This window comes from Hordeum vulgare, chromosome 3H, assembly GCF_904849725.1.
Source record: "Hordeum vulgare subsp. vulgare chromosome 3H, MorexV3_pseudomolecules_assembly, whole genome shotgun sequence".
Lineage (NCBI taxonomy): Eukaryota > Viridiplantae > Streptophyta > Magnoliopsida > Poales > Poaceae > Hordeum > Hordeum vulgare.
This window is the reverse complement of record NC_058520.1, coordinates 382,127,688-382,148,718: the sequence shown is the minus strand read 5'-3', so window position 1 is coordinate 382,148,718 and position 21,031 is coordinate 382,127,688. Positions and strand designations below refer to the sequence as shown.

The window sequence follows — 21,031 nt, the reverse complement described above, 5'->3', positions numbered from 1 at the left end:
TGATTCTTGCAATGGGAGAAGTGCTTGGTTTTGGGTTCATACCGTGCGGTGACCTCACCCAGTGACAGAAGGGGTAGCGAGGCACGTATCGTGTTGTTGCCATCAAGGGTAAAATGATGGGGTTTTCATCATTGGTTTGAGATTATACCTCTACATCATGTCATCTTGCTTAAAGTGTTACTCTGTTCGTCATGAACTCGATACACTAGATGCATGCAGGATAGCGGTTGATGTGTGGAGTAATAGTAGTAGATGCAGAAAGTATCGGCCTACTTGTCTCGGACGTGATGCCTATATGCTAGATCATTGCCTTAGATATCGTCATGACTTTGCGCGGTTCTATCAATTGCTCGACAGTAATTTGTTCACCCACTGTAATACTTGGTATTTTGAGAGAAGCCTCTACTGAACACTATGGCCCCCAGGGTCTACTCCACACCATATTTTCAGCCTTATACCTTTTACTTCGTTGCACTTTTCGCCTTCAGATCTCACTTTGCAAACAATCTTGAAGGGATTGACAACCCCTTTGAAGCGTTGGGTGCAAGCTTGTTTGTTTTTGCGCAGGTACTTTGGACTTGACGAGGCCCTCCTTTTTGTTCGATACCTTGGTTCTCAAACTGAGGGAAATACTTACTGCTCCTATGCTGCATCACCCTTTCCTCTTTAAGGGAAAAACCGACGCAAACCAGAGAAGTAACAAGAAGAATTCCTACACGCCAGGGAAGTACTTTTGTTGCTGCAGCAAGTCGAAATAATCTTAAAAATGAAATGCCTTTGTAACAGATGAGTATTCGTCCAAAACCGTGATACTTCGAAAGATATTGTCCATTTTGTACACGAAGCGCATCCAGTTTTGGTCGTAACCCTCTCAAATTTTTAGCAAATGATATGTGGCTGAAATGATGATACCATGCCAAATTTCAACCTTTTCAGAGTTCATTTGTAGTGCTTTTCAATTTCCGGATCATTTAGCTCAAAAGCATTTGTAAAACTCTAGTTATGATCAAAATAATATTAACTTAAAACTATATAAAATTTATTCAACTAAAATTCAAATATCCTAAAAAGGTCTAAAACTACTGTTTTTTAATCTACTTAAATGAAAAATAAAACTCAAATATCATAAAAAGGTTTAAAACTAAAAATAGGGAAAATACCTTTAGTCCTGGTTGGTGGCTTTGAATTCACACATCATATGATTTGAAGAAGGTCAAAAAAATAGGATGTGATTTGAAGAAGGTAAAAAAAGGAAAAGTGAGTGTGTATAAAAATTAGTATGTGATTTGAAGAAGGTCAAAAAATTGACATAACATATGCAAAAAATTTAAAAAAATGCCCGCCTACTAGCACGAGAATCCATGCACCACAGCGTGCATACGACTAGAAACCCAACTATATATGGGCTAGGATGCAGGCCCGCGCGCACGAATATCTGATGTCAATAGGACCCATGGGGCACATAGAGGCGAGGTTCGACGATGAGTTGTGTCTGCTTTGAGAGGGTCTTGCCAAGGTAGTCGTAAGCGGGCTTATAAACCGACGCAAACGGCTAAATTCTTGTTGTTAGTGAGCCGACCCAAATTCTGTCCGTGAGAGTAGCAGCCTAACAGGTTATCTCGGTTGGGATTGTGGTATTTCCAGAATTTCACTGATTCAAACAGGACTAGGGTTTAAAATAGATCGTAATTATAAGTTCATAGTGCCAATTTTAGGGATTTAAAGTTCTGGTTTGAATTCGATTTCGTCTACAACTTGAAGGCTTGTTTTGAACTTTTTTCCTCTAGTCTATAACTATCTCTATAGCCTAATATGTTTTTTGATGGAATCCTAGTATATCATCTAGATAACAATCCAATCTAGGCATGTACCCAATATATAAATTCAATGAACCTTGCAATTGATCGAATAATCAGTCGGTGGCCCATACATGAGAAATACTTTGCATCATACGTTAGATGCTAGGAATTCATCAGACCAGTCGGCACACCTTGATATGTTTTCAATCTCACGGATGAGAAAAAGGCATCATGCTGTTTATAATCAAGACCGATTTTCTCGCCATTAACCCCTTGGTCCATTAACCCTTTCGTCGTTGACCAATCCCGCACTAATCTCATTATCTCACCTTCCTCCACCCACCCGATCCCTCGCCCCAAACTCGCCTGCCCCCGACGCAACTCTCTGCGCCAAGATTGCCATGCGCCTTGCCGTCCCGGCTCTATCCGTAGGAACCAGTTATCCCCACTGCAGCTGTGATATTCAATTCGCGGTTGCCCGTCCGATTTAGCGGCTGCGCCAACCACAGTCCACGAAGGCACAACAACTTGCTCACGCCCTTCCTACTCATGCTGGTCCACTCCACCAGTTCCTGGCACCGCTGCCTCTACTCTATCACACTACAGCGGCGTCTCAGCTGGCCAAGGATACCCCCAGGCAGCATAAACAACATTATCACATCATTTTCGTTTTCAGATATGAGTTGTGTTTAGTTAGTGTGGTACTCATGCTTCTCACCGATGGATCCTCCAGATTGTAGTATTAATCTTGTAGTTATGATGATGTGTTTTGAGATACCATTGTACTCATGTTTCCCACCGGTGGAGTATTGTTTTCTTGCTTCCCACCGATATATCTTCCATCACAGTAGTAACACACATGCTACTTTTTTCAACATAGTTTGCTTTCATCTTGTGAAATTTTTCTTAACTGCTGCACTTTTGTTTCTCAGATACGCTTACATAGTAGTGAAATTTTGCTTCGGTCACTACAAATCTATGCTTCTTTCATTGTTCAACATTTTGGTTTAACTACTAGTACTAGTGGGTGCTTCTTTAACCATAAGTGTTGCTTCCTTTTAGTGAATTATTGCGTTTAATCGATTTCGGACTATGCTTCACTATTTCTTATCGACCTTTCCGTTGAATATATATATTGCTGCAGAAAGTCTTAACCATTGATCTTCATTTTAACACATTCAAAATTGTTTGTATGATGTCTAGAGCACTACGACTGGGATGAGGCGCTGCTCTTCATCGGGTAGATTCCTTGTCGGTGACGAGCTTGCGGTGCATGTGGAACTCTTCCATAATTAGTCCGTTAAGTGCATGATGTGATGCTGCCATGCAGGACTCAAAATAATGTTTTTCTATGTTTTGCTCTTGTTATCAAAATAGTTGTTAGCAGAAAAAAATTATTTCAGACGACAAGCTAGTAATTCTGCATATTCATATTTGTGTATTACCATTTACCAGTGTATGTATCAATTCTGTCCAACATCCGTTGTGATAACCAGGCTTCCTAACTAGTTATGCTCCCTTTATTTATCATATATGCTTCCATTTTATATACATTTTGTTTCACACAATGATAATAATTCTTTGTTTGTTTGCCACTTGTGATTTTTCTGTTCAGATGTTTAGCTGCACACAGTCACACTCATGCTTCCTTCGTTTATGTGGACTGCTTCCATGCTTACTTAGCATTTTTTTCCTTGTCATGCCATACTCATATAATATACTAAATATATTTCCCTTCAGTTTTTTCTACCATAGTTCTAGCATCCAATTGTTTTGGGTTTATTTTTCTTATTTGTTCACCAATGTATTGTAAACATTCTATGCTTCATCAGTATTGTAATGCACATGTAATACCAATTGTTGGGTCCTATCCTTGATATGTATGCATCATGTTTAATAAATGTATGCTTCAATCTATTGTGTGCTACTCCTTCAGGGCCAAGATGCACCGACAATACATGTCTATATGGAGGTCGCCTCGTCTATGCACTAAGAAGCATGGCAACGATTGGATCTACCTCACAATGCAGACGACCGTTTGCTATATGAGGGAAGAATATACGATATGAACTTAGGAAGCATTGTATTGTTGGCCACATGAAATAAGCAAGAAGTTGTGGTGCGTCTGAAACATATTGTATAAACGGCAAAAACTAACTTATGTTTGGTTATAAGCAAATCACTTTTGTGACGGAAACACTTTTGTAATGGATGTAAGCAAAGTTTTCTCGTGTTGGAAACATAATAAAATTTTATGGGAGTCAATTTCATTCCACGTGAAAAAAAGTCTGAGAAGCAAAAAAATATATATGTGGAAGCAAGGTTCTTGGACATTTTTTTCTAAGATTGCAGTAGAAGCAAATTGGGACGTTAGTGGAAGAAAATTTTGGTGTGATGGAAACAAAATAAAGGCACACTCGATACAAGTTTTCGTGTTTCATCAGAGTAATTTAAAAAATTATTACTATCCAAAAAAATGAAATTAAATCAGAAAGTATGAAATATTACTATCACATCCTCGCTTGATTGAACGATGGAAGCAGACACAGATGCAGCTTGGTTCTAAGAAGCAAGGCTGGTACCAATTAACTAGCCAGGACAGCAGAGCGGTTAGAGGAATCATCGCATTTAAATAATCTATCCCTACTAATAAAGCGCGTACCGCTTCTATCGTCCGTCGTGGTTTTTTTGCGAAAAAGTCCCTCTGTTTTCGAGCATTCAACCCGCAGTCCCTGAGTAAGTTAAAAAACGTTTCGTTTTTACGTAGCGCCCCCAAGGCTTATCCATTCCCGTCCTCAACCGCAGGGCTGACGGGAGAGGAGGAGATGGTGTTGGAATTATGCCCTAGAGGCAATAATAAATGTATAGTTATTATTATAATTCCTGTATCAAGATAATAGTTTATTATCCATGCTATAATTGTATTGAATGAAGACTCATTTACATGTGTGGATACATAGACAAAACATCGTCCCTAGCATGCCTCTAGTTGGCTAGCCAGTTGATCAATGATAGTCAGTGTCTTCTGATTATGAACAAGGTGTTGTTGCTTGATAACTGGATCACGTCATTGGGAGAATCACGTGATGGACTAGACCCAAACTAATAGACGTAGCATGTTGATCGTGTCATTTTGTTGCTACTGTTTTCTGCGTGTCAAGTATTTATTCCTATGACCATGAGATCATATAACTCACTGACACCGGAGGAATGCTTTGTGTGTATCAAACGTCGCAACGTAACTGGGTGACTATAAATATGCTCTACAGGTATCTCCGAAGGTGTTAGTTGAGTTAGTATGGATCAAGACTGGATTTGTCACTCCGTGTGACGGAGAGGTATCTCGGGGCCCACTCGGTAATACAACATCACACACAAGCCTTGCAAGCAATGTAACTTAGTGTAAGTTGCGGGATCTTGTATTACGGAACGAGTAAAGAGACTTGCCGGTAAAACGAGATTGAAATAGGTATGCGGATACTGACGATCGAATCTCGGGCAAGTAACATACCGAAGGACAAAGGGAATGACATACGGGATTATACGAATCCTTGGCACTAAGGTTCAAACGATAAGATCTTCGTAGAATATGTAGGATTCAATATGGGCATCCAGGTCCCGCTATTGGATATTGACCGAGGAGTCTCTCGGGTCATGTCTACGTAGTTCTCGAACCCGTAGGGTCTGCACACTTAAGGTTCGACGTTGTTTTATGCGTATTTGAGTTATATGGTTGGTTACCGAATGTTGTTCGGAGTCCCAGATGAGATCACGGACGTCACGAGGGTTTCCGGAATGGTCCCGAAACGAAGATTGATATATAGGATGACCTCATTTTATTACCGGAAGGTTTTCGGAGTTACCGGGAATGTACCGGGAATGACGAATGGGTTCCGGGAGTTCATCGGGGGGGGGGGGGGCAACCCACCCCGAGGAAGCCCATAGGCATTGGGGGAGCCACACCAGCCCTTAGTGGGCTGGTGGGACAGCCCACAAGTGCCCAATGCGCCAAGAGAAGAAAAATCAAGAGGAAAGAAAAAAAAAAGGGGAAGGAGGTGGGAAGGAAGGGGGACTCCTCCCACCAAACCAAGTCCAACTCGGTTTGGGGGGGGAGTCCTCCCCCCTTTGGCTCGGCCGACTCCTTGGGGGTCCTTGGACCCCAAGGCAAGGCCCCCCTCCCTCCTCCTATATATATGGAGCTTTTAGGGCTGATTTGAGACGACTTTCTCACGGCTGCCCGACCACATACCTCCACGGTTTTTCCTCTAGATCGCGTTTCTGCGGAGCTCGGGCGGAGCCCTGCTGAGACAAGATCATCACCAACCTCCGGAGCGCCGTCACGCTGCCGGAGAACTCTTCTACCTCTCTGTCTCTCTTGCTGGATCAAGAAGGCCGAGATCATCGTCGAGCTGTACGTGTGCTGAACGCGGAGGTGCCGTCCGTTCGTTACTAGATCGTGGGACTGATCGCGGGATTGTTCGCGGGGCGGATCGAGGGACGTGAGGACGTTCCACTACATCAACCACGTTCTCTAACGCTTCTGCTGTACGGTCTACAAGGGTACGTAGATCACTCATCCCCTCTCGTAGATGGACATCACCATGATAGGTCTTCGTGCGCGTAGGAAAATTTTTGTTTCCCATGCGACGTTCCCTAACAGTGGCATCATGAGCTAGGTTCATGCGTAGATGTCTTCTCGAGTAGAACACAAAAGTTTTTGTGGGCAGTGATGTGCGTTTTGCTGCCCTCCTTAGTCTTTTCTTGATTCCGCGGTATTGTTGGATTGAAGCGGCTTGGACCGACATTACTCGTACGCTTACGAGAGACTGGTTTCATCGTTACGAGTAACCCCCTTTGCTCAAAGATGACTGGCAAGTGACGGTTTCTCCAACTTTAGTTGAATCGGATTTGACCGAGGAGGTCCTTGGAAGAGGTTAAATAGCAACTCATATATCTCCGTTGTGGTGTTTGCGTAAGTAAGATGCGATCCTACTAGATACCCTTGGTCACCACGTAAAACATGCAACAACAAAATTAGAGGACGTCTAACTTGTTTTTGCAGGGTATGATTGTGATGTGATATGGCCAATGATGTGATGTGATATATTGGGTGTATGAGATGATCATGTTGTAATAGAAATATCGACTTGCACGTCGATGGTACGGCAACCGGCAGGATCCATAGGGTTGTCTTTATACTAACGTTTGTGCTTGCAGATGCGTTTACTATTTTGCTAGGATGTAGCTTTAGTAGTAATAGCATAAGTAGCACGACAACCCCGATGGCAACACGTTGATGGATGATCATGGTGTGGCGCCGGTGACAAGAAGATCGTGCCGGTGCTTTGGTGATGGAGATCAAGAAGCACGTGATGATGGCCATATCATGTCACTTATGAATTGCATGTGATGTTAATCCTTTTATGCACCTTATTTTGCTTAGAACGACGGTAGCATTATGAGGTGATCTCTCACTAAAATTTCAAGACGAAATTGTGTTCTCCCCGACTGTGCACCGTTGCTACAGTTCGTCGTTTCGAGACACCACGTGATGATCGGGTGTGATAGACTCAACGTTCACATACAACGGGTGCAAAACAGTTGCGCACGCGGAACACTCGGGTTAAGCTTGACGAGCCTAGCATGTGCAGACATGGCCTCGGAACACATGAGACCGAAAGGTCGATCATGAATCATATAGTTGATATGATTAGCATAGGGATGCTTACCACTGAAACTATACTCAACTCACGTGATGATCGGACTTGGGATAGTGTAAGTGGATCATGAACCACTCAAATGACTAGAGAGATGTATTTTTTGAGCGGGAGTTTAGCATATAATTTGATTAAGTTGAACTCTAATTATCTTGAACATAGTCTAAGTCCACTTTGAATATATTTCTGTTGTAGATCATGGCTCACGCGAGTATCATCCTGAATTTTAATACGTTCCTAGAGAAAGCTAAGTTGAAAGATGATGGAAGCAACTTTGTAGACTGGGCTCGTAATCTTAAGCTAATCTTACAAGCTGGGAAGAAGGATTATGTCCTTAATGCTGCGCTAGGAGATGAACCACCCACTACGGCTGATCAGGATGTTAAGAACGCTTGGTTAGCGCGTAAGGAGGACTACTCAATAGTTCAATGTGCAATCTTGTATGGCTTAGAACCGGGACTTCAACGTCGCTTTGAGCGTCATGGAGCATTTTAGATATTCCAGGAGTTGAAGTTTATCTTTCAGAAGAACGCCCGGATCGAGAGGTATGAGACCTCTGATAAATTCTATGCTTGCAAGATGGAAGAAAACTCGTCTGTCAGTGAACATGTGCTCAAAATGTCTGGGTACTCAAACCGTCTAGCTGAGCTGGGGATTGAACTCCCGCAAGAGGCTATCACTGACAGAATCCTTCAATCACTGCCGCCAAGCTATAAAGGCTTTGTGTTGAACTACAACATGCAAGGGATGAACAAGTCTCCCGGCGAGTTGTTTGCGATGCTGAAAGTCGCAGAGTCTGAACTCCGTAAAGAGCATCAAGTGTTGATGGTGAGCAAGACCACTAGTTTCAAGAGAAACAGCAAAGGCAAGAAGGGCAATTCGAAGAAGAGCGGCAAGCCTGTTGCCAATCCGCCGAAGAAACCCAAGGCTGGACCTAAGCCTGAAACAGAGTGCTTCTATTGCAAGGGTATGGGTCACTGGAAGCGCAATTGCCCCAAGTATCTGACAGATAAGAAGGCGGGCAAAGAAAAATCAGGTATATTTGATATACATGTTATTGATGTGTACTTAACCGGCTCTCGTAGTAGTGCCTGGGTATTCGATACCGGTTCTGTTGCTCACATTTGCAACTCGAAACAGGAACTGCGGAATAGACGAAGGCTAGCGAAAGACGAAGTGACGATGCGCGTAGGAAATGGTTCCAAGGTTGATGCAATCGCCGTCGGCACAGTGTCACTTCAGCTACCATCGGGATTAGTGATGAACTTAAATCATTGTTATTTAGTGCCTGCGTTGAGCATGAACATTATATCTGGATCTTGTTTATTGCGAGACGGTTACTCTTTTAAGTCTGAGAATAATGGTTGTTCTATTTCTATGAGTAACATCTTTTATGGTCATGCACCGAATGTGAGAGGATTGTTCATATTGAATCTTGATAGCGATACGCATATACATAACATTGAGACCAAAAGAGTTAGAGTAATCAATGATAGCGCCATATTTTTGTGGCACTGCCGCTTGGGTCATATTGGTGTAAAGCGCATGAAGAAACTCCAGGCTGATGGACTTTTGGAGTCACTTGACTTTGATTCACTTGACACGTGCGAACCATGCCTCATGGGCAAGATGACTAAGACTCCGTTCTCCGGAACAATGGAGCGTGCAAGTGACTTGTTGGAAATCATACACACCGATGTGTGTGGTCCAATGAGCGTAGAGGCACGCGGCGGATATCGTTATTTTCTCACCTTCACTGACGATTTAAGTAGATATGGTTATGTCTACTTGATGAAGCACAAGTCTGAAACATTTGAAAAGTTCAAGCAATTTCAGAGTGAAGTGGAAAATCATCGTAACAAGAAGATCAAGTTCCTACGGTCTGATCGTGGGGGTGAATATCTGAGTTTCGAGTTTGGTGCTCACTTAAGACAATGTGGAATTGTTTCGCAGTTAACACCGCCTGGAACACCACAGCGTAATGGTGTGTCCGAACGTCGTAATCGTACTTTGTTAGAGATGGTGCGATCTATGATGTCTCTTACTGATTTGCCGTTATCATTTTGGGGTTATGCATTAGAAACAGCTGCATTCACTTTAAATAGGGCACCATCAAAATCCGTTGAGACGACACCATACGAACTGTGGTATGGCAAGAGGCCAAAGTTGTCGTTTCTTAAAGTTTGGGGATGTGATGCTTATGTCAAAAAGCTTCAGCCTGAAAAGCTGGAACCCAAAGCGGAAAGGTGCGTCTTCATAGGTTACCCAAAAGAGACAGTTGGGTACACCTTCTATCTCAAATCCGAGGGCAAAGTGTTTGTTGCTAAAAACGGAGCTTTTCTCGAGAAGGAGTTTCTCTCGAGAGAATTGACTGGGAGGAAGATAGAACTTGACGAGGTTGTCGAACCTCTCATCCCTCTGGATGGTGGCGCAGGGCAAGGGGAAACCTCTGTCGTTGCGACGCCGGTTGAGGAGGAAGTTAATGATGATGATCATGAAACTCCAGTTCAAGTTTCTGTTGAACCACGCAGGTCGACGAGATCACGCGCTGCTCCAGAGTGGTACGGTAATCCCGTCTTGTCAATCATGTTGTTAGACAACAATGAACCTGCAAATTATGAAGAAGCAATGGTGGGCCCAGATTCCAACAAATGGCTAGAAGCCATGAAATCCGAGATAGGATCCATGTATGAGAACAAAGTGTGGACTTTGGAGATACTACCTGAGGGCCGCAAGGCTATTAAGAACAAATGGATCTTTAAGAAGAAGACGGACGCTGACGGTAATGTGACCGTTTATAAAGCTCGACTTGTGGCAAAGGGTTTTTCACAAGTTCCAGGAGTTGACTACGATGAGACTTTCTCACCCGTAGCGATGCTTAAGTCCGTCAGAATCATGTTAGCAATAGCTGCATTTTTCGATTATGAAATCTGGCAGATGGATGTCAAAATGGCGTTCCTTAACGGTTTCCTTAAGGAAGAGTTGTATATGATGCAACCCGAAGGTTTTGTCGATCCTAAAAATGCTGACAAGGTGTGCAAGCTCCAGCGATCCATTTATGGACTGGTGCAAGCATCTCGGAGTTGGAACAAACGCTTTGATGAGGTGATCAAAGCATTTGGGTTTATACAAGTGGTTGGAGAATCTTGTATTTACAAGAAAGTGAGTGGGAGCTCTGTGGCATTTCTAATATTATATGTGGATGACATATTACTGATTGGAAACAACGTAGAGCTTTTGGAGAGCATAAAAGGTTACTTGAATAAGAGTTTCTCTATCAAGGACCTAGGAGAAGCTGCTTACATTCTAGGCATTAAGATCAATAGGGATAGATCAAAACGCGTGATAGGACTTTCACAAAGCACATACCTTGATAAAGTTTTGAAGAGGTTCAAAATGGAACAGTCCAGGAAAGGGTTCTTGCCAGTGTTACAAGGTACGAGATTGAGTAAGACTCAGTGCCCAGCAACTGATGAAGATAGAGAGCATATGCGCTCCGTCCCCTATGCTTCAGCCATAGGTTCTATCATGTCTGCGATGCTGTGCACTAGACCGGATGTTAGCCTGGCCATAAGTATGGCAGGAAGGTTCCAGAGTAATCCAGGGGTGGATCACTGGACAGCGGTCAAGAATATCCTGAAGTACCTGAAGAGGACTAAGGAGATGTTTCTCGTGTATGGAGGTGACGAAGAGCTCGCCGTAAAAGGTTACGTCGATGCAAGCTTTGACACAGATCCGGACGACTCTAAGTCGCAAACCGGATACGTATTTATTCTTAATGGGGGTGCAGTAAGCTGGTGCAGTTCCAAGCAAAGCGTCGTAGCAGATTCTACATGTGAAGCGGAGTACATGGCTGCCTCGGAGGCGGCTAAGGAGGGTGTCTGGATGAAGCAGTTCATGACGGATCTTGGAGTGGTGCCAAGTGCACTGGATCCAATAACCTTGTTCTGTGACAACACTGGTGCCATTGCCTTAGCAAAGGAACCAAGGTTTCACAAGAAGACCAGACACATCAAACGACGCTTCAACCTCATCCGCGACTACGACGAGGAGGAGGACGTAAATATATGCAAAGTGCACACGGATCTGAATGTAGCAGACCCGCTGACTAAACCTCTTCCACGGCCAAAACATGATCGACACCAGAACTGTATGGGTGTTAGATTTATTACAATGTAATTCACATGGTGATGTGAGGGCTAGATTATTGACTCTAGTGCAAGTGGGAGACTGTTGGAATTATGCCCTAGAGGCAATAATAAATGTATAGTTATTATTATAATTCCTGTATCAAGATAATAGTTTATTATCCATGCTATAATTGTATTGAATGAAGACTCATTTACATGTGTGGATACATAGACAAAACATCGTCCCTAGCATGCCTCTAGTTGGCTAGCCAGTTGATCAATGATAGTCAGTGTCTTCTGATTATGAACAAGGTGTTGTTGCTTGATAACTGGATCACGTCATTGGGAGAATCACGTGATGGACTAGACCCAAACTAATAGACGTAGCATGTTGATCGTGTCATTTTGTTGCTACTGTTTTCTGCGTGTCAAGTATTTATTCCTATGACCATGAGATCATATAACTCACTGACACCGGAGGAATGCTTTGTGTGTATCAAACGTCGCAACGTAACTGGGTGACTATAAAGATGCTCTACAGGTATCTCCGAAGGTGTTAGTTGAGCTAGTATGGATCAAGACTGGGATTTGTCACTCCGTATGACGGAGAGGTATCTCGGGGCCCACTCGGTAATACAACATCACACACAAGCCTTGCAAGCAATGTAACTTAGTGTAAGTTGCGGGATCTTGTATTACGGAACGAGTAAAGAGACTTGCCGGTAAAACGAGATTGAAATAGGTATGCGGATACTAACGATCGAATCTCGGGCAAGTAACATACCGAAGGACAAAGGGAATGACATACGGGATTATACGAATCCTTCGCACTAAGGTTCAAACGATAAGATCTTCTAGAATATGTAGGATTCAATATGGGCATCCAGGTCCCGCTATTGGATATTGACCGAGGAGTCTCTCGGGTCATGTCTACATAGTTCTCGAACCCGCAGGGTCTGCATACTTAAGGTTCGACGTTGTTTTATGCGTATTTGAGTTATATGGTTGGTTACCGAATGTTGTTCGGAGTCCCGGATGAGATCACGGACGTCACGAGGGTTTCCGAAATGGTCCGGAAACGAAGATTGATATATAGGATGACCTCATTTGATTACCGGAAGGTTTTCAGAGTTACCGGGAATGTACCGGGAATGACGAATGGGTTCCGGGAGTTCACCGGGGGGGCAACCCACCCCGGGGAAGCCCATAGGCATTGGGGGAGCCACACCAGCCCTTAGTGGGCTGGTGGGACAGCCCACAAGTGCCCAATGCGCCAAGAGAAGAAAAATCAAGAGGAAAGAAAAAAAAGGGGAAGGAGGTGGGAAGGAAGGGGGACTCCTCCCACCAAACCAAGTCCAACTCGGTTTGGGGGGGGGAGTCCTCCCCCCTTTGGCTCGGCCGACTCCTTGGGGGTCCTTGGACCCCAAGGCAAGGCCCCCCTCCCTCCTCCTATATATATGGAGCTTTTAGGGCTGATTTGAGACGACTTTCTCACGGCTGCCCGACCACATACCTCCACGGTTTTTCCTCTAGATCGCGTTTCTGCGGAGCTCGGGCGGAGCCCTGCTGAGACAAGATCATCACCAACCTCCGGAGCGCCGTCATGCTGCCGGAGAACTCTTCTACCTCTCCATCTCTCTTGCTGGATCAAGAAGGCCGAGATCATCGTCGAGCTGTACGTGTGCTGAACGCGGAGGTTTCGTCCGTTCGGTACTAGATCGTGGGACTGATCGCGGGATTGTTCGCGGGGCGGATCGAGGGACGTGAGGACGTTCCACTACATCAACCACGTTCTCTAACGCTTCTGCTGTACGGTCTACAAGGGTACGTAGATCACTCATCCCCTCTCGTAGATGGACATCACCATGATAGGTCTTCGTGCGCGTAGGAAATTTTTTGTTTCCCATGCGACGTTCCCCAACAGATGGAGCTCGGGGCGGGGCCTTGTCGCCGGCGACGACGAGGGCGGTGTGCGGGCGCAGGAGGATGCTCTGCAGCGAGGATCCCGTTCCCGTCGCGTCCCCCGTCCCGGTCGCCGAGCCCCTACGTCGCGGCGGCAGATCTCCCTCCACTTCGCCCCCTCCGCGCTGGCCTCCGCCGTTTCGCCGCGGCGGCGCGGGCGAGGGCAACCGACAATTCCCGTCGGCTCATGCGGAACTGCTTCTTGATCCACTTTAATTTCGCCTCTCCTTCTCACAGCTTCCAACTTTCCTCTGCCAATGGCGCCTCGACAACCGTGATTGATCTTGCTTGTGGTTTCTTTACGCGCTCGGATTCGCTCCTGCATTTCGCGGTTCGTCACGGAGCAAAGCTCGGCGTTTTAACCGATGGCGATGTGCTCTTGTTTGCAGATCTGGGCCGAATGAGTCGCCCGTCAGCAGCCGGACCAGGCCCAGCACGCCCTCCTCCGGCCACCGCCCCTCAACGCCCTCCTCCGGCCACCGCCCCTCCACCCCCGGCGGCACCAGGAGGGGCACAACCAGCGCCGGCGCCGGCACCGGCGGGGGCACGCCGTCCACTCCGCGCTCGCGCAACACGGGCGGGCCATTCAGGTCCGAGCCCAACTCGCCGCCGGGCTCGGCGGCGGCCCGGCCGCGCCTCTCCTTCGACCGCGCCTCCCCGGGATCCGCCGACGCCAAGCCCGTCGCCGAGCGCCAAGTGCCCAAGATCGGCACGCCTCCCCCCGACGTGAGTCTCACTCCAGCACAAACTTTACGCTTGTCGGCAGAGGGTGAAGCCGTGAAAGCGACCTGCGTTCCCTTGAAAAAAATTTGACGTGCGAATCGAATTGTCTGCAGCAGAAGCAGCTGCGGAGGGAGATCGAGCTACAGTCGCGGCTCGAGTCCGCGCACGAGGACCTCAAGAAGGCCAAGGACCAGCTCTCCTTCGTCGTCGGCGAGAAGGACCGCCTCGTCAGCGAGCTCAACGAGGCCAAGCGGGTCGTCGACGAGATACACGAGAACCTCCAGGACGCGCTCATGGCCAAGAGGTGGGCCGAGGAGGCCACCGAGATCGAGAAGTTCCGCGCCGACGAGCTCCAGCAGGCCGGCATCGATGAGTCACAGAAGAGGGACGAGGAGTGGCAGAGGGAGGTCGAGAGCGTGCGAAGCCAGCACGCCGCGGATTTGGAGACGCTGGTCACCACCACCAAGGAGCTCGAGAGGTTCAGGCGTGAGCTTTCGATGGCCAAGGAGGCCAAGAAGGCTGCGCTTGGCCACGCAGACGATGCCATGAAGATCGCGGAGGTCAACGCGGACAAGGTGGAGATCCTCTCCGACGAGGTCATCCGCTTGAAAGGATTGCTTGATTCCAGCGTTGCGGCTGAGGAGAGTAAAAACAGTGAAACCGAGGCATTTGTTAAGAATTTGGAATCCGAGATTTCAGTTCTCAAAGGCAAACTAGAGGAGGCAAAGGTTCCTGAGGAGAGGTTGGCCGACATGGAAAAACTGACCGAGGAGCTTAAAGCACAGTTGGCTGATGCAAAGAAGGCCGAGTCAGAAGTCCATCAGCAGTTTGAGGAATGGAAGAACAAAGCTGGGTCACTTGAAATGGAATTGGAGGAGGGTAATCTCTCCGAGAAGGCCAAAAGCGACACCCTTATCTCCATGGAAGAAGAACTGGACAAGACCCTGTCTATTTTACAGGACAGAGAATCTGAGATGGAAGTGCTGAAAGGAAAGACAACAACATTGGAAATTGAGGTGGCAAGGCTTTCAACAGAAATCAACGAATCCAGCGACCACCTGGACGCCTCTCAGCAGGAGTTGTTTGGGCTGCAGACAACAATAGATGTTGTGAAAAACAAGCTTGAAGCTGCCGAAGAAGCGGCCTCGGAGGCTTTAAACAATGAGAAGACTGCTAATGCAAACATTGTAATCCTGACCGAGGAGAAAATCAAGCTCATTAATGAGTTGAATGATACCAGGGACAGAGAGGAGAAAGAGAGAAGGGCAGTGGAGGATCTCACTGCTGCGTTGAGTGAGGCATCTGGCAAAACAGAGGAAGCACATGAAAGATTTCTGAAGAAAGAAGATGATTACGAGTCTTCTTCATGTGGTGAGTTTCTGGTTATGTTCTCTTTTGCTTTCAGAATCATGCTTTTCCTCCTATGTAAGATAGGATGTTAATTTAAATAGTTGTTGGTAAGAATAAAATTTGATCATGAATCTTTGGTAGAACCATGGAGCTGCTGCTCCAGCCATATATACTGTCCATTTTCACCTTGAGTTACGAGCCAGGCCAGGAAAAAGCACTGCAAAGTATTGCAATAACACTACTTCTGGAAATGGGTGTCATTTAGGAGTTGAACAGTAGCTTCATGGAGTTAAAAAACGTCTCTCAGTTTTAATACTTCTCCTGGCAATGTTTCCCACCATCCAACATGATTTTTAGCGCTCGGGGAGAAGATGGACCAGGCAAAAAAAATCCTCTTGCTGATTTGAATTTGCAGTAACTAATTTTATTTGATTTTGTAATATCTATGACATACAAAAACATGAGACTGGGAGGCACAATTCATCCTTTTGCAGATTTGATATATGTGAACTCGAGCTCCTGTAGATTTTAATTTGTTTACTGGAGCTCCTGCAGATTGACATTCATGGACATATACTCATGTAGATTTCATCCAAGGTATATCACACCCAGTAGTTAGAACATGGTGAGAACGATGTGTAGCTGTTGTCTGCTGATGCCCAAACTTATATTACAACTAATTCCACGGCCTTGCCAGCTCAAAGGTGAGTGCAGGTGTATAATTTCACATGATAATTTTCTTGGAAAAAGTTACAACATACTTGGTATATAATAGCATTGCAAATTTTGATAATCAAAAGTGTGTGCATATTAAAATTAAAAGCGTGTGATATTTTTTCTTCCGTTGCAACGCACGGGCCTTTTGCTAATAAGTTACCAAATCTAGTAAACAACCTAGTGTCCTTTCTGCACAGGATCTAACGGCTGGTGTGCTACTAATACAACAGCCAATGACTAGTCTGATGAAACGCTAGGGATCCCTCGTGGTTCCCATACATGTATGCGTCTGATATTCCGCGCATGGCATCCTATGCAGGATCGCAGGGGAGCAGACGTGCAGGGAGGGGGGCTGCCACTGCACTGCCCGCAGATCAGCTAAACCATGCGTCCGTGCATGCTGAAGCTGCAACACATCAAGATATTCAGATCCAACACACGGTATCTTGATATTCATGCTCCCATGATATTCCCATTGCCATCTGTCGAAGCATCCCAAAGCAGGCCATGCCCCAGCTGGCCACGTGCGTAACCCGTCAACATACATGGTTGCCATGCACATGTGTTTATGTAAGTGCTCCGTATCATGCAAGAACGGCCGCGGGGCCCTGACACGATATTGCGTACGTGAAGCTAGCGGAGTACTACCCCGCAGTCACACTTTGACTACGAAAACCTGGAAATCGTTTTGCGGTCACGGAAGAGCATGTGCAGAGATAATGTATTTTACTAGGCCATGACACGCGGGTCCCGGTCCAGGTAACATGCAATTGAATGCGCCACAGTGCAGGTTTGGTCCGTTTGCATATGCATTGATCTGCATGCATGAGCTCGCAGGCAAACCTACAGTCGCAAGTCACGTCATCATGCATCTCTTTTTTCTCTCATCCTCTCAATCTCATTTTCTCATACGCTGCCTTCGTTCACATGCTTACTTCTCGCGCAAGGAGATTTGTGTGAGATGCGGTACACAGGAATCGTATGCACGTATACTTTTAAGTTAGCATGGAGACATTAAAACTACGCTTTAGAAAAAGTGTCTTCACACATCTAGACGCGACATAGTTATTATACATTTAAATGACACAATCAAATATATAAAAAAAGTAAAGAAACAACCATACAAATTTTAACATAAAATTAACGATAGAGTAGTTAGATATACAATACATATGATAGATCTAGATGTGCGTACCTTTAAAAAAAAATCTAGATGTGCGTTAGTTAAATTGTTAAAAGAAATATGATGAACGAGATATGTAACCTGACGGGAATGGCAGGCCACTTGCAAATGGCTGGGTCCGCCTTATTTTGTCCGTATATGTATATTTTGCCGATTAAGCTACAACCTCATATTTCATGTTTTGACTTTCTTCAAGAAGTTGATCTATATCTGATCTCGATTTATAATTTTTTTTTGATATAATCCTTTCCTATTATAAGGTTCATGACGATAGGGTATAACAACCTATCGTTGAGGTTTCTGTTGTAGGGTTGCATGTCTTATCATAAAATATTCTAAGTTTTAAACATAGTGCAAGTGCACATTTATCGTCGCGTATCTTGACGGTAAGGTTACGCATGCTACTGTCAGCTCCTATGACGATAGGGAAACGCTGCGTTCATATGGCCAAATTATTTATCGCCGAAAACCTTGGCGATAGGCTGCTATACCCTACCGTCATGTACCCTGACGATAAGAAAATGATGGAATTTAATTTCTTTGTACATTAGGATCAGATCTGAATCAATTTTCTTAAAAGGGTTAAATCACGAAATTTTGCCCGGCCTCAACGAGTGAGACAGCTTTCTTGCTTTCAATCCTTCGTACGATGCGATTCGAAAAAAATAATCCTTCGTACGATGCGGACAATAAGATTAGCCCTGGGTATTTAATAACCACGCTATCAGACACTAGCGCATCGAATTGAATACACGACAGTGTCGTTTCTTCTTAATTAAGGGTCAATATCTGGCTCTATTTCGATGGAGGGGTGCGTGAGCATTTCATGTCAAGTGGAAGGTGGAGGAAAAGGAGCACTGCCTGATACACTAGATAGCTCCTACCGGCTAGTAGTTATATACTCTCTCTGTCCTAAAATAACTATCTTAAGCTTATTACAATTTTATATCAGACCTAGTACAAAGTTGAAACAGCTATTTTGAAACAAAAAAAGTAATAAATACGGTGTATTGGCTAATGTATGACCAAATCACTAATTGTGAGCTTAATAATCAATTAAGGCTGGTCATAGTGGAAGTAACTAAGGTAGTATCATGTACTTGAAAATAGCAAACATGCTGATGTGGCAGACAATTAAAGAAGAGATAGAGGGTTAGAGTAACATAGGTAGATACCGTAACATGTTAAATGCTATGCTACTATGTGTCATGCATGTCAATAAATAAGGACATCTATGATACTAGTTTTATGATACTACGCACTATGAAGGTAGTATCATACAGTAGTATCATATGCATGATACTACTATATGATACTCTCCAGTATGATCAGCCTAACATTGATAGTAGTACTAATGTGCGGCACGTCTGTCGGCCGGACAACCAAATCTTTGTAGACATTTCGTCCCGTCTTTTCGGGCGCTGGTTCTTGGAATGCGACACACACACACAAATATAAGTCTTTCTACACATTTTACTAAAGGACTACATGTGAAACAAAATGAGTGAATCTACACATTAAAGTATGTCTATATAGATCTGTATGTAGTCCTTTAGTGAAATCTAAACGGCTTATATTTAAAAACGCAGAAAATATCAAATTGACCACCTTGCGAACCACGGAAGTTAACAAAGATTTCAGATGTTATAAGAGCAACTCTAGCAGATCTTGCATCCGTCCGCCCGCAAAACGCGTTTGCAGTTCGCGCAAAACCCCTTTTGCGGGCCGGCGCAGGCTGGCATGGATGCGGACCCCGCATTACGGACCAGTAAAAAAGCATATTCACAGAATTTGCTTTTTTACGGGTCGTCTTTGCAGGATCTGCTCTGGCACAGCTCCTCTCGGCCCGGAAAACCTAAATTTGCACCACATCTTTTCTAGAATAATGCATTTCTTTGTTTTTTGAACAACATTTGGATACATAAACATCACCACATCTTTGCTAGAATAGCAAGACCAAAGAAAACAAGAACAACAAGTATGCATTTTAGAAGATTTCCAACTTCCATAATTGCTCCAACTAGTTGAAGCAATATCTTCTCCATGCACTCATTGCTGATCTGCGGATTCTTCATGTTGCAATCTTCATTCTTCATCTTTGGTTTGGAAGAAGTAGACGTTGCACATGCAGCCGCATCATTGTTTTTTATTCTACTAAGGAGTGCATCGACATCATTTAACTTTCTTTCTATCAATAAATCAATGTATTCGCCTTCCCAAAACCAAAATGAACATCCATATTCCTACACAAAAAGAATAACCATGTTCGGAATGAGGATCCGCACTTGAACCAAACAATGAGATATCGCAAGGGCACGTACCCCGTCGTTTTCGCATTTGAAGAACACCCATCCGGGTTGGTTCGGCATGGCCGAAGTAAGTCGCAGCACTGTCCGCGTGCAGTCGTCGCACTGTATGAGCGGCAACGGCGAGCCACACAGCCGTTGCGCGGGCGCCGAGCCCGGTGGACGGCCGGACGAATCCATGCTCGCAAATCGTCGTCGGCGCTGGGAGGACGAATCCGTCCCTGCATGCGCTGATGCGGCCTTGCCGGCGCTGCGGGAGAAGCTCCCCGACCACTCCATCGCTTGGCGCAGCCACCGGCGGCCGGCAAAAGCCATATCTGACGGCCGGGATCTTGGGCGAAGGGGGGAGAGGGGAGGTGGTTGGTGGGGAAAGCGCGGGCTGAAATGTCCCTCCACCAACCGCTTCCCGATTATATGCAGGGCACCGCAGCGGCGAGGGGGAAACCCGTGAATACGCGGGTTGGGGCCGAGATTTTGCCGCGCCCCGCAAAAATATTTGCGGGCCGGGGCGCGATGCAGGGTCTAGTCGGGCAGGTTTTTCCGCCCTGACCCGCACTTTGGCGGTTATTTTGCGGGTCGGGGCGGGATGCTGGGTCTGCTAGGGTTGCTCTAAGTACTCCCACCTCCGAGTGTGTGATTTAGAAATGTACCCACGCTAGCAACAACTACCGGCGCTTGGGTGGGAAATTTTGTGTGGAAGGATCACAGGCTGACTCGAATTGCTGCATAAACATATCATCAGTCATATATCTATGGTGTTGATAAATTATCACATAAAAAAAAGTATTACATACGCGTCTTGCATGTAAAATATAATAATATTAATGGAGTTAAGATATTATTACATGTTTAACAAAAATGCTAGTTACACACAATGACGCGTCTTGCATGTAAAATTACTACACAAAGTGATACATTATAGTCTAAATAAACATAAAATACATATTTACAAAACTAATCAAATAGACTAAAATTTTCGTGCTAGCGAGAAAAACCTATGAAAATGAATTGATCTTACCTTGATCTATCTTTTTTTAACTGCAACATATTCGAAATCCAACCCAAAAGATCAGAAATCTTGAATCAAAGTGAAGAGAGGAGTGTGTTTTTCAGCTAGAGAGAAGAGAGAAAAGAGAAGTGAGAA

General features: G+C 45.0%; 1 protein-coding gene across 1 annotated transcript; it reads left to right on the top strand.

The window, feature by feature from the left end:
* Positions 1-13,551: 13,551 nt before the first annotated feature.
* LOC123441781 (putative WEB family protein At1g65010, chloroplastic) lies at positions 13,552-19,440 on the top strand. The gene is made up of 4 exons (XM_045118018.1): positions 13,552-13,787; positions 13,998-14,334; positions 14,448-15,702; positions 19,400-19,440. The coding sequence occupies exons 1-4, from the start codon at positions 13,552-13,554 to the stop codon at positions 19,438-19,440; spliced, it is 1,869 nt and encodes a 622-aa protein (XP_044973953.1).
* Positions 19,441-21,031: the final 1,591 nt, after the last annotated feature.

What these genes read in the sequence shown, in the direction of transcription:
- LOC123441781 (XM_045118018.1), top strand. Translation starts at nt 13,552, where the DNA reads ATGCGACGTTCCCCAACAGATGGAGCTCGGGGCGGGGCCTTGTCGCCG. An exon ending in GAGGGCAACCGACAATTCCC is followed by an intron (nt 13,788 to 13,997) that starts GTCGGCTCATGC and finishes TCTTGTTTGCAG; the next exon opens with ATCTGGGCCGAATGAGTCGC. An exon ending in TTACGAGTCTTCTTCATGTG is followed by an intron (nt 15,703 to 19,399) that starts GTGAGTTTCTGG and finishes TCGTCTTTGCAG; the next exon opens with GATCTGCTCTGGCACAGCTC.